General features: G+C 34.8%; 1 protein-coding gene across 2 annotated transcripts; it reads right to left on the reverse strand.

The window, feature by feature from the left end:
- Positions 1 to 2,548: 2,548 nt before the first annotated feature.
- On the reverse strand, positions 2,549 to 13,071 carry LOC138334988 (CREB3 regulatory factor-like). Of its 2 annotated transcripts, none has more exons than XM_069283872.1 (7): positions 12,740 to 13,071; positions 7,949 to 8,123; positions 6,430 to 7,498; positions 5,946 to 6,035; positions 5,029 to 5,437; positions 4,346 to 4,536; positions 2,549 to 3,911 (listed from the first exon to the last, which is right to left on the reverse strand). In XM_069283872.1, exons 2-7 carry the CDS (start codon positions 7,979 to 7,981, stop codon positions 3,820 to 3,822), a joined length of 1,884 nt encoding a protein of 627 aa, XP_069139973.1. In that variant the 5' UTR covers positions 7,982 to 8,123; positions 12,740 to 13,071; the 3' UTR covers positions 2,549 to 3,819. The 2 variants fall into 2 exon arrangements, with proteins under 2 accessions (XP_069139973.1, XP_069139972.1); XM_069283871.1 differs by lacking the exon at positions 12,740 to 13,071 and adding an exon at positions 11,920 to 12,473.
- Between the last annotated feature and the right edge of the window lie 52 nt (positions 13,072 to 13,123).

The following is a 13,123-nucleotide window of genomic DNA, read 5'->3' on the forward strand; positions in this document are numbered from 1 at the left end:
CAATTTATTTTCATGTGCAAATAAATTCAACAAATTATTCAAAATCTCGAACACATTTCAAGCACTATATGAACTTGGAAAGAGGAAGTCAATTAATTCAATTTGCAATATCTCGTAATCACTGTACCCTCTAAAGGTGCATTTTTTTCTTACGAAAATACCATGCATGCTTGCAATTTTTTGTGATTTTGTATTTCAAGAAATAATTCAGATTTTGAAACATTGTTTGAAATCATCATTGTGAGAAAAATTTGAAATCATCATTGTGAGAAAAATTTGAAATCATCATTTGAATTTGAAATCATCATTGTGAGAAAATTGGGATTTTTGATGATTTATTTGGATTCTTTGTTCCCATAGTATCTTTGAATATGACTGTTCAGAAAAGTCATGTTTTGCGGTCACCAAGTAGGTTAATTTCCATGAATTTACGGTAAATCTCCCCCCCCCCCCCCCACAATTAGAATCAAAGAAAAGATCACAAAATTTTCTATTTCTATTCAGTATTCTAGCTTGCAAAACTTAAGAAATTAAAAAAACATGAAGATACAAACAAATACTACTAGATATACAGTTGCATTGATTGGCACAAATTAAGTCTCCTTCAGATCCTGCAGACAATAAAATATTAATGAAATTTAATATATTCATTTTGTCAAAAATGCGATAATTGAAAAGGAAGAGATATAATAAGATAACTTTTTTAATGTGTTTAAACAGATCTTTATTTGATAGAATGACTTAGTCGGCAAAAACAAACTACAAGGTATTCTCTAGCTGTACAGAGCTATCCTAACGACTTTGAGGGCATGTTCTCTAGCTGTACAGAGCTATCCTAACGACTTCGAGGGCGTATTCTCTAGCTGTACAGAGCTATCCTAACGACTTCATGGGCGTATTCTCTAGCTGTACAGAGCTATCCTAACGACTTCATGGGCGTATTCTCTAGCTGTACAGAGCTATCCTAACAACTTCATGGGCGTATTCTATAGCTGTACAGAGCTATTCTAACGACTTCATGGGCGTATTCTATAGCTGTACAGAGCTATTCTAACGACTTCGAGGGCGTATTCTCTAGCTGTACAGAGCTATCCTAACGAGTTCATGGGCGTATTCTATAGCTGTACAGAGCTATCCTAACGACTTCGAGGGCGTATTCTCTAGCTGTACAGAGCTATCCTTACATCTTCATTGGCTTATTCTCTAGCTGTACAGAGCTATCGTAACGACTTCGAGGGCATTAGTGTGCTTAAATAAAAGTTTAACAAAGAATAAAACAAAATTATCTTCCATCAACATAAATATCACATCACACAAGAGCTGTTATTGCTTTGTCATCACAGATATTGCCACAAAGTGTTCAGGACGATATTTACAATGTCACAGATGATCAACTTCGCTAGCCTAGGGTAGTCAGTGTGATAATCTCTCGGTTAGCAAAGTTGATAGATGATATACAATCTCCTTAGCTCATCCACACCTCCAATTTCATAATGAACCATTCCTTCTTTATAAAGGGAAGAGTTCATATGTTTTTTCAGGGGTGAACGAGTTAAGTAGAACATGGTACATATCATTACATCCAAAATAAGTATGTTTACAGTATTGTCAGATGAAATAAATAAATACATTTTTTTTGTATTGTCTAAATTCTTGATTATCTAGATCCACACAGAATGAAGGTCAATAGATTGGGACATATATGAAATATCAACTCCTCAAAGATGTTCTTCGATTTCACAAAGCTAATACCATAATAGGTATCTGTCTTTTAAAAAACTCTTTCCTATAAAATGAATTATAAACTTCAAGCTTATCTTGGCTTATGAACATTCAGTGTTAAAGTATTAATCTTGATGGTACATTTGTTACTGAAAAGTAGTTCATTTACACAAAGTCTTTAACTGCTAGAATGAAGTCAACTGTCAACCACAAGTTGCTCCGTTACACTTAGATAAACTGGTGTACAAACTTTAATACTGTTTAGCAGGTAAAATATACAGTATATTTCATGTTCAACACTGATACACTGCTTGGGAGTCAAGTACACATGAGTACAGCTAGTGTAAATTTTCAGTACACACAAACTCGTGTACAATTTAGTTTGTGCACTGTACAACTGGTGAACACATATCTAATGTAACATATTTACACTGTACAATGTGCAACTTACGGTATGTACACTGTACAATGTGCAACTTACGGTATGTACAATGTACAATGAGCAACTGATGTACTCTGTACATGTACAATGTGTAACTATGTACAATATAATGTGTAAATTATGACATATGTACAATGTACAATGTGTAACTGATGTACAATATGTAACCTATGTACACTGTACAATGTGTGAATTATGTACATATGTGTACAATATGTAATGTGTAACACTATTATGATGTACATGTACAATGTGTACAAGTGATGTACACTATGTAACTTATATGTACATTGTACATATGTAACCTATGTACATATGTAACATGTACATGTAATTGTAACTTATGTCATGTATAACTATATGTATGTAAGACTTATGTGTACATTGTACAATATGTAACCTATGTACACTGTACAATGTGTAAACTTATGACATATGTACAATGTACATTGTGTAACTTATGTCATGTATAACTTATGACATGTACAATGTACAATGTGTAACTTATGTCATGTATAACTTATGACATGTACATTGTACAATATGTAACCTATGTACACTGTACAATGTGTAACTTATGACATGTACAATGTACAATGTGTAACTTATGACTTATGCACACTGTATAATGTGTAACTAATGTACACTTCATATAACTCGCGTGCACACTTCATAAACATGTAATGTGTATATTTCACAACTCTGGTACCCAGTTGTATACATTTGTTTACAATTGTACACATTTGTTAACTGTGACCTGTGTAAGAACCAGTTTTCTGGAGCAAATGTCAAGTGTAGTCAGATACAAATTACATTTTAAAGCTATATACCAAGATGATACATGGTAAAATACAGTGGACCTTCAATAATCCAGACACTTATGTTCAAACAGACACTTATGTTCAAAGCCAACACCAGTTGAATTACAAATGTTTCGTTGAGAAGAAATTTGTCTGCAAAAATACATAATCAAAATTGTTCCCTGACATTACCATCCGGTTTGTGAATTTTCCAAACAATCAAAGTCCAGATTACTACCGCTCCACTGTACTCACTTAACAGTCATGATTCATATCTAACTTTATATTGATATGGTAGCAAAACATAACCTTAAACCATGAGGTATATGGAACTACTAGAATGACATCTTTGTGTTGGTAGGTATTTTTCCCAGTTAATGACATCTTTGTGTTGGTAGGTATTTTCCCCAGTTAATGACATCTTTGTGTTGGTAGGTATTTTCCCCAGTTAATGACATCTTTGTGTTGGTAGGTATTTTCCCCAGTTAATGGATGATAAAAGCAATTACAACACAACATTCTGTATTGTAAAACATTGAACCTTACAGTTGTCAAATCATTGTTGAAAACATTTACAGTTATCATATGGTCATATAATCCAAGCCACATGATAACATATAGTCACTGAATGGTTGGACTTAAATCATGTAAACAATAAGATGTCAGTCACACAATCATATGATTAAAGTCATGATGTAACAACCTTGAAGACATGCTCACGGACAAGTCACATGATCACTGTATTGCATCACATAATCACATGATTTATGAACACTTGTATGGATGTGGGGCCGATATCGGTTTTCAGCCGCACCCAATGGGCTGATTCCTCCTGTCATATGTTGACCTTTGACATCAGGTTTCCAGACCACCAGTGGGGTCTCCATCCTCGACCTTTTTAATGACCTTGTTTACGAAGTCTGTGGTGTGACCAGCCACCATAACAGCTGAAAGTAAAGCATAGACAACTTAGTAAAATTTACAATTATTTTTCTTGATTTTATACAATAAATCTATAAATAGCCATAATATTGAGATTAATGACATTGTAACCAACGATTTCAAGGTTAGGCTCATTCATTAAAATTCCCTATTAGAAAAATATTTGCATGTAATTTATTTCATCAGGAAAATAATATTACATAAAGAGTATGGAAGTTTTACATTATCATGATAATTAATGGATCAATCTATTATACTGATTATTTTTGATTTGGCAGACAATTACAATGTTCAGACATTAATTTCTTGAAACAAAAGTGCAGACTTAAGTCAAAACTGAAGTTTTTCTCCTTATGAAACTTACATAAAAATTGAATGACTTAAGTCAGAATTTTACTAAAGTTTCTTTCGGGAAATCAGGGCCTGGCCTAATACATACTGAGGTGTTGTTTGATTAGGTTGTCTAGATGACTGGATAAGTTGCCCTCCTCTTCTTTCTTGTCGAGGACCAGACGTACACGGGACTTGATCTCGTCCATCACCGTCATCAGCTGTTTATGTTCCAGCTCCAATCCGAACAGCTTCACCTTGTATGCCTCATGTTGGGCCTTCTTCTTTAGACGACAAGCTCTGTAACACAAATATAGCAGATAAGTAAGGAGGGATAGCACAACTGTAGATCTACAGTGAAACCTGACTAAACTTACAAGATATGAGAACAAGTCAATTTGTAGTAAAATGTCGAATGACATTGGAACATGTGACTGCAGTCACAGTTCTGTTAATTAGAGCTCATCAGGTGATACTAGAACAGAAAAGTAGTGATGGAATAAGTTATATTTCATCAAAAGTGTGTGCCCTGGTTTTGGAAGAAAGGTTATAGCCTACCCTTTCTATATGAACATCAGTAGGGGTAGGCTATTATGTAAATTACATATTGAACATTCCTCTTGTTGGTTTCATAAGTGGTTTGTTTATATTGAAAGTGATCATGTACTGTAAAAATCTGAGCATATGATTACAACAACAGTGGAATAATTAAGTATTGGTAAGTAACCATAATTAACCATTAAAACATTTCTTATACTATTTAACATAATTCAAACTCAGAAGTGGCCTCACCTTGATGCCAGTTTGTTTTTCTCCTTCTTTGACTTGTTCCGAGTGGAAACAGGCATGTCACATAGAGGAGCAAAAGCATTGATCTGTTTGTTGATCTTTTTTAATTGTAACCCGATTGCCCCTAATTTTTTGGGGTTGGGCTCCACATTGTTTCCGTCTCCCTTGCGAGCCTTTCCACCATGTCTAATTGACTTACACAGACCAAGCTTTCTGCCCTTTTCAAGGTCAAACACAGGATCCTCAAAGTCTTGTAACACATGGGGATTTTTGGGCTCAAGGTCAAAGTTCATGCGTGTGCCTTTTGGCCCTTTTGATTGGATGTTGTACTGCCAGAAATACTGGTCTTTTTTACTCGTGGAGTCCTTCTTCTTTTTAGCCGACCAGGAGGAATCCTGATTGTTGTCTGAATCTGAAATGTGCAAAATAGCTTTAATTAGAAATATTCTATGTACCAAATATGTGTCGATCTGAATCACATGTAATTAGATCTATGTGATATGAAAATGCTAGAAATGGGACGGTGGGTTGTGATCAAAAGGCATTTTGAATGAAAAGTGACAAATGTTAAGGACACGATTCTCACACTTTTTATAATAAGGTGATCATATATTTGTGTATTCTAATAGCAGCTATGGTCATTGTCTAGATATGAGATGAGTTATCAAACATATGACACACAGTCTTACATGTCAAAATGTCTAGTCAGCACATGTTTAGCCCATGCTAAACTTACAAACTCGACCACTTGCATTGAAATAAATCTGTCCATCAACTGGGCCAATCTAATCTAAGTCACTTTCACGTACATTGTACAATTTTTATATTTGAACTCAGTAAAAAGAATCTTTGTTTAGATCCTGTATCCGTTTATAAAGTTAAACTTAACTTCACCAGAGAAATCTACAATAATTATCTACCTGAGTCTGAGTCGTTCCAGTCCTCATCCTCACTGCTGCTTCCAATATCACTGTCTCCCTCGTCTACAGAGGCCACCGACCCAACAGAATCTGTAAACAATCACAAGTTTATAAAGAAATGGTGCATTTGTCATAATCTGAAGACTTGTATAAACAGCATATATGTAAGGAAAAAAATATCAGTGATAGTCTATCTGTAAGCAGATTTTATATTTACTTTCAAGATGGAAATAATCAATAATAAGAGTCGTTTTCTGTCAAATTGCTAATTCCATCACATTTTGTTTTGTTATGCAGTTATGATATAAAATCTGGATATCACTAGTATAAAAGAATAACCTGGTACAGAGTACATCTGTATGTTTATATGGTGTGTTTCAATTGGAATTAATGTGGGCTTTTGAATTTTGACTTGTAAGAGAAATTTGATGATGAAAACACAATCATAACCTCAACAACTCACCGACCCAGTTACATCACTTACCAATGCTCTCTCTCTTTATCTTCGACCGTGTGGGCAGATTATGCATGTCGTCATGTATAAACTGTCGTATTTCCTCCCACTTTTGGTCTACGTCACTGGAGTCAAATGGGGTCGACACAGGACTTCGTCGTTTCCCAAGCGTAGTTGTGGACGTGGTGACGGGCGTTATGCGAGGAGGTGACTGAACTCTTTTGCTTCCAATCAAAGCTTTTAATACCTGGTTACTACACTTTTCAGTGCTCACACTGCCTCTGGTACAAATGTCTGGCAGGGGAGTTAACTCACTTTTCATATCCGTGGAACTTGACACAGTTTCAGATATTTGTCGTAATGGCACAGTGGGTTTATTGCTCATGCTTGAAGTAGAGAGTGTCCGTCTGTTTAAGTAAGTATCTGTTGTCGTGGATGGTTTAGTCAGGCCTCCGATTGGCCAGGTAGCTGTTGATGATGTTGAAAGTCCTGCCAGTGTCCAAGCAGATGACAGTGCAGAGGAGGCAGTAGATTGTGTCCCTTTCTTATCAACATTACTTTGCATGGATTCCCAACTTTTCAAGTAGTCTCTTGTCAAAGAACTTTGCATTGTTGATGTTGAACTTTTACCTCTCACCTCTGACGAGGAACAATTTGGCGCGAGATTCCCAATATCTTCCAACAATGGATGAAAGTTTAATTCAGCCAATGTTGGATCCTCGAACACATCATCACACTTACTCAGCTGTGACTGTAAAGTCTTGTTCTGTCCATCTGAATCCTGTGAGGTAGCACATGTCCCTTCCACTAACAAGTTATCTGACACAAGAGCGATATCCTGGGAGGTCTCATACGTGTCCTCCAGGTCAAAGTCATCCGAGAAAAACATGTTGCTGGAATTTGTACAGTTGGGCACATTCAAGGAGCTCTGCATGTCTGCTTTCTCCTGCTCATACATGTATAAGGAATTTGGACTTGATGCAAATATTGAGGCATCAAATGATCCCAGCTCTCCTCCAGCAAGGGAGTGTTCACCAAGCGTCTGACCAGTAGGCAAGTTGTAGCCATAGAAACTCGAATCCATCTTTCTTTGTTCTGGCTATAATTGATAAAACAATTATATTGATTAATACAATGTTTCATAAATGATATGGAGAATTTGAAATAGAGTTGTAGTCAAAAGGATGCATGGAGCTCACCTTCCCTTGACTTCAAAAATCCTTGCACTATTACTATGTGCATATGTTGACCTGCTTTTAAAATTTACATATTTTATATCTAATGAGAAAAAACTTAAATCAATTATATAAATCATTTTTGATAGCAGGAAATTGAGTGTGCATGTGGTCTAGAGTGAGAGGAAATCAGCTAGCTAAGAGAAAACTCACGTTAGATGACCACTGATGTTCATGCTGGGGATGAAACTCAGCCAGTTTGGTGAAAGGTAAATGCCAAACTCTAGGTAAACTACACCCATTTGATCACCTGCTGCTTTGACCAATTTATCATCTATTCTCAACAATAGACCAATACATTAATCAATACTAACCCTATTCCTGGCCTGCATAGATCCAACGGTCATCTGCCGTGTGGGTAAGGGCAGTTGTGATGACAGGATGCCCTGTTGCCTGGCCCAGCTGATTGGAGGGCGCTGCAAAGGGCCAAGGTTCCCTAAGGACTGGTAGATCTTTGATTGAGGCGCAGATCCTCCTTGCTGCGGTGCACTGTGAAAATTGTAAATATAAACGTTATATAAATATATAGTCAAACCTTATGAACTCAAAACAATGGTAACATTACAAGTTATTAGAGTTAACCATGGTTACACTCAAGTTATATGAGTTTTGAAAATACGCTTAGTTGACTTGATTATACAGAGAGTTACGTCGGGGCAATATTTGAATTAAACAGTATATTCATTATATGATCATGATTTTGAGTTAAAAAGGTTTAACTGTATGTAAGTTGCAATGAATGATCGAGTGTACGTAAAATGAAAACAGGCCATGGACAACAGTGGTTATCCTAAGTGTATTCTTCTATGGTATCATTCATGTTCTAGGTCACAGCCTTGAGGCCTATAAGCTGCCAATACACCTGTAGGTCTGTGGTTTTTCTTTGCATAATCTGACCGACTAATCCATCACCAAAACTACCAGGGAAGTAAACCTAAATGGTCAAAATATTGGTGATAGTGAGCTGCTTATAATATGGTCAAATATAGGTGAGAGTGAGCTGCTATTGATCAAAATATAGGTGAGAGTGAACTGTTATTTGTCAAAAGGTAGGTCAGAGTGAGCTGCAATTTGTCAAAAACGTAGGTCAGAGTAAACTGCTAATGGTCAAAATGTATGTCAAAGTAAGATGCTAATGGTCAAAATGTAGGTCAGAGTGAGTACTAATGGTCAAAATATAGGTCAAAGTAAGATGCTAATGGTCAAAATGTAGGTCAGAGTGAGCTGCTAATGGTCAAAATACAGGTAAGAGTGTGCTCCTAATGGTCAAAATGTAGGTCTGAGTGATTTCCTATTGGGTATCCATCATTGTGATTCTATCAACCAAACATGAAATTTTACAACCTATCAATTTAAAGTAGGAAAAAGTTTTTTTGGCTTGAATACTGTAGGTCAAAGGTCAATAGTAGTTGGAAAGACATTGCCCCACTAAGATCATGAACTATTATTAGACAATCGACAATATATATATCTTTTTTTAATAAAGTAGATTAAAGGTAACGAGATAGAAAATGGCGCTGGCCTGATTTTCGGACATGACACTCGGTTTTGCAGTAATGGAATTCTTATGGTAAAAATTGTTATAAGACTTATAACTAGTGTCAGGACAAGAACATTAACTCATATTTCCGGCCACATTCTGCTTTTGTCAGCTTGCTATCTTAAAAGAGCTAGCTCTCAGACTCTTCATAAATTGCATGTACCTGTTCAACCTTTTTGTTCACTTTGTTACTGGGCAGATCATGTATTAAAATTCATCTTCACCAAATTGATCTACATTTACATCCTTATCTTAACTACCTGATAATCTCGGTTATAAGATTTAAGTCTCCCTTTAAATCATTACAAAGACCTTGATGCTTATCAACGAATGTGAATTTTTCAGACCTTAAATAAACCTATAGAGTACATGTTCAGGTGCCAATACAGCATGTTCATGGGTTTATCCAAAAGATTAATGATAACATATTTTGTTTATGGGTTATATACATATATATTTACTTATCTGAGGCCTATCACTTTATCTAGCCACACCCATTACTTAACATCAAAAAATCTGCATAATTATACACTGCTGACGTAAAACATGTCTATCAAAAGAAAACAAACCAAAGCACCCTAACTATGTGTTGTTTAAAGTAGACAGACATGCACAGTTCTATACAGATCTGGACCTCAAGGTCATTAAATTTTGATAGACATACCCTGACTTAAAGGTCATTAAATTTTAATGCACAAACCCTGACCTCGAAGTAATTAAAGTTAATCTTGATGTGTAATTAAATTTTAATACAAAAACCCACATCTCAAGGTAATGAAACTTAAATGAGTACACTGACCCAAGTATGAAGGTAATTAAATTTTAGTATAAAGACCCTGACCTCAAATTAATTCAATTAAAATACACAGACCCTGACTTAAAGGTCATTAAATTTTAATGCACATCCCTGATCTCAATGTGTAATTAAATTTTAGTACACAAACCCACACCTCAAAGTATTGAAATACCTTTTGAAATTATTAATTAGTACTCACCAATCACAACTAGAGCTTACCTGGCTTGAATTTTTTTTTTTTTTTTTTGTCTGTGACATGTCTTAAGGTGAGATAATCTAGTCCTTAATTCTCAACAAATAAGGGCCAGGTCTAATGGTTTGATAATGCAGTCTATATTACCATAGATACACATATACCCGGATATATGTATCTGTAAATATACATACCAGTACTTTACTACATATAAACCAATACAGACCATTGCCTGTATAAACTGAACACATACTGAGACTCCTAAAATATATTTTCTATACACTTATCTCTATTGCCATATGATATATTCCACTATAATTATCATTCAGTATATAATTATTATAAGATTATACATATTCATATACATGTAACAATTAAAGTTCAAACTTTGAGAAAAAATAAAGATAAATGAACAAAGATTTGTAGACTATTTGCTAATATTGACAAATTATACATATCAGTGTAAATAACACACACATAATTTGCTAATGTATCTAAAAATCCAAATTTAAAAAAATGTAGAAATTGAATTATTCAATCGTAATTCTGATCATGTAAGGATCAAAACAAATCAATTTACTCATTTCAATAAACATGTTTATCTCTATCTGTTGTCAACTTGACCTTAGATGGCACTGCACATGTTTCTGTTTACAATTTCAGAAATCGGTCAATTTCAAGGGAAGCAACTCTTACATCCCACATGTTGCACATTGCATAAGCTAAAATTCAGTGAACAGTTTCAATATTGAGATACTTTTACATTCCTTACTATACAAAAAACTAAAACGTCAGAATATCATCACACATATTTATCTACATTTACCAATTAATAGTAAAAAAAATCCTTATTTAAAAAAAAGTGCAATATTGTATATATTTGTACTATAAACAACTAATGTCCCCTCACTTTCATTATGACAATGCTTCCCTGAGTTTTCTTTTGAATATATAAATTCATGCAGACATGATATATTTTTGGTACTTTATACTATAAATGTATTTTTTGTGCTTACATTCAATTCAGGACTTCCTGGTACTAATTATGCATCCATAATGATAAATTATTCAGTTTTTGTAAGATTAATGTGCCACATAATTAAACATGAAATTTTGTTGTGGATTTTTAATATAATTAGAAATCATAAAATTTTAGTGGTACTTTACACACCTAAACAAGGTTTTAATTCGATATAGAATTAATTCATAATTCACAGAAAACATCATTTAAATGGTTTCTGAGAAATAGTATGCTGGCCTTGTCATATGATTGGCTGTTCTACAAGGAACCATAAACATATGAAACCATCCTCTTCCTAAAATCATTCTCAGGTGACACCTTCCTAAAATCATTCTCAGGGGAATAGAGTACTTTTTTTTATTATTTAATTGTAACAACTTAGCCATTTCTAGATGAGTTCTAGCATAATATTAGAAAAAGCTTTAGAATTTAAAGAATCATTATATCCAATTAACCATGTATATCTAGGCCTAAAGGTATAATATTGATATCAACTTTTATATAAACTAAAGTACAAAAAAACAACTTTTGAAGTTTCAGGGTATCATATCTTTCATATCGCTTATTAAAAATAAAGTTGATAAAACAAACTAATAAAAGTCATAGATCATATTTAGACAAATCAAATAGTATGTATAAACTAGTCATAAATTTCTCTTATTAATTGTATGAGATAGTACACATGTATTATATAAACTCGTGTACTATAGGCCTAACCAAACTTTTTTGTCTTACCCTCGCTGATACAGTGGTAAAGTATTCCATCTCCGTATTAAATTCAATCGTGAAAGGTTAAATCCATGCCAGGGTGGTTTTCCTGAACTTTGAGACTTTTTATCCATGGGACTACACAGAACTGGGAAACACACAGCACTTTTTGATCGGATCACCATTGGTCTAATTACGCTTATATTTTTTTATCGGATGGGGAAAACCCCAAAATGAAACCACGAGATTTTCTTAAGACTAAATTACCACAATTTACAAATGAATAAAAGTAATCCCCATGGCGGCCAGTTCACGTGTGGCGCCGCACCCTTAGTCACAAACTGTACTGTACAGGATCTTTACGTTAGTCATCTGAAGTTACAGCGTGGTGCCTATCCCGTATTTCACTCGCAGCCCCATTCATTGACAGATGGTATCGCTACATACCACTCACTACGACACTGCTTACGTATATCACGTATTTACTGTCACTTAACGAAACAATTAAGGCTAAAAATAAACAATGTCTTTACCCCTGGGCGACCGATTACGTCCCGACCCTCCGACGTAAACAAACCCACCACAAAAGGTCAATAGGTCACGTTCCACTGGCAGATCACTTACTCATTATAACATCGCTAGATTTTGCAAATCAGCAACTTTCAACTATAAAAGATGCATAACAAATATTGGTACAAGCGTATTTTCAATAACTTCCCCTTCAATTATTCATATTAAATGGTTATATTGACGATATTTTCTCTGATCAACGCACAGACAACAGAAAAAAGTTACACAATAGGTCGAAATATTTCGAGTCAGTTTGTGACACTTGTGAACGACTCACCTTTCTAAAACTGACACAGTTTTCTTCCTTGTCTCTTTCTTAACGATATTATCCGAAGAATCCACTTCTTCACCTTGAAAAATCGCCTTAATCACGGAAAAAAGTTTCAATGTTTACATCAGAAGCAATCCAACATGGAGTTTGTTTTGGTTCTGTGGAAAGTACGGGAAATGTCTCGTGATTCTGACGTCAACCTTAACATTGACCAATGAAAGAAGAGTAATCTCCGCCCACTGCAGGTAGTTGACGTTGGGAGAATGCTGTCGTCAAAACATAAAATGTATCCTCTAGTAGTCGATCAAACGATCCTGTCCTTCTCGTGTTAGACTAAATGTATTGTTTCCGTGTGGCTATGTCTAGTGACAACAGAAAATATACGTGTCA

The sequence above is a fragment of the Argopecten irradians genome, chromosome 11 (assembly GCF_041381155.1).
Source record: "Argopecten irradians isolate NY chromosome 11, Ai_NY, whole genome shotgun sequence".
Lineage (NCBI taxonomy): Eukaryota > Metazoa > Mollusca > Bivalvia > Pectinida > Pectinidae > Argopecten > Argopecten irradians.

What these genes read in the sequence shown, in the direction of transcription:
- LOC138334988 (XM_069283871.1), bottom strand. Translation starts at nt 12,077, where the DNA reads ATGGTGATCCGATCAAAAAGTGCTGTGTGTTTCCCAGTTCTGTGTAGT. An exon ending in GATAAAGAGAGAGAGCATTG is followed by an intron (nt 6,036 to 6,429) that starts GTAAGTGATGTA and finishes GATTGTTTACAG; the next exon opens with ATTCTGTTGGGTCGGTGGCC. An exon ending in CTGGAACGACTCAGACTCAG is followed by an intron (nt 5,438 to 5,945) that starts GTAGATAATTAT and finishes TGCACATTTCAG; the next exon opens with ATTCAGACAACAATCAGGAT.